The sequence below is a fragment of the Phaethon lepturus genome, unplaced genomic scaffold (genome assembly GCF_000687285.1).
Source record: "Phaethon lepturus isolate BGI_N335 unplaced genomic scaffold, ASM68728v1 scaffold29450, whole genome shotgun sequence".
Classification (NCBI taxonomy): Eukaryota; Metazoa; Chordata; class Aves; order Phaethontiformes; family Phaethontidae; genus Phaethon; species Phaethon lepturus.
In genome coordinates this window covers 1,285-1,549 of record NW_010514494.1, presented here as the reverse complement: position 1 = coordinate 1,549, position 265 = coordinate 1,285, and the positions used below count along the sequence as shown (strand labels likewise).

The window sequence follows — 265 nt, the reverse complement described above, 5'->3', positions numbered from 1 at the left end:
CAGGTGGGGGTCAGTGGTCACCCCAAGAGGAACCATGTGCCCCAGGAAGTGATGGGGAGCAGCCCTGAGGTCCAGCTGGGCACCCCACAGAGCCCCGAAGGTCCCCCAAAGCCCTGCGCGCCCCCCCGGGAGCTCACCCCGCCGTTGGAGCTGGCGCCGAGCGTGCTCAGGATGGCGTTGAGGGCTTTGCCGGGCATGGCCAGCAGCGAGGTGCCCGTGTCCACGATGGCCTGGCAGGCGGGGGGGCGGGGGGAGGGGCACCACA

The 265-nt window shown here is 71.7% G+C and overlaps 1 protein-coding gene across 1 annotated transcript in view; it reads right to left on the bottom strand.

The window, feature by feature from the left end:
* Positions 1 to 137: 137 nt before the first annotated feature.
* The window catches only part of LOC104625476 (pepsin A-like), a gene marked incomplete at both ends in the record, with an annotated part of 1,350 nt that continues 1,222 nt past the window's right edge, over positions 138 to 265 (bottom strand). Inside the window, 1 exon segment of the mRNA XM_010293116.1 lies at positions 138 to 230. Coding sequence (XP_010291418.1) covers positions 138 to 230 — 93 coding nt within the window.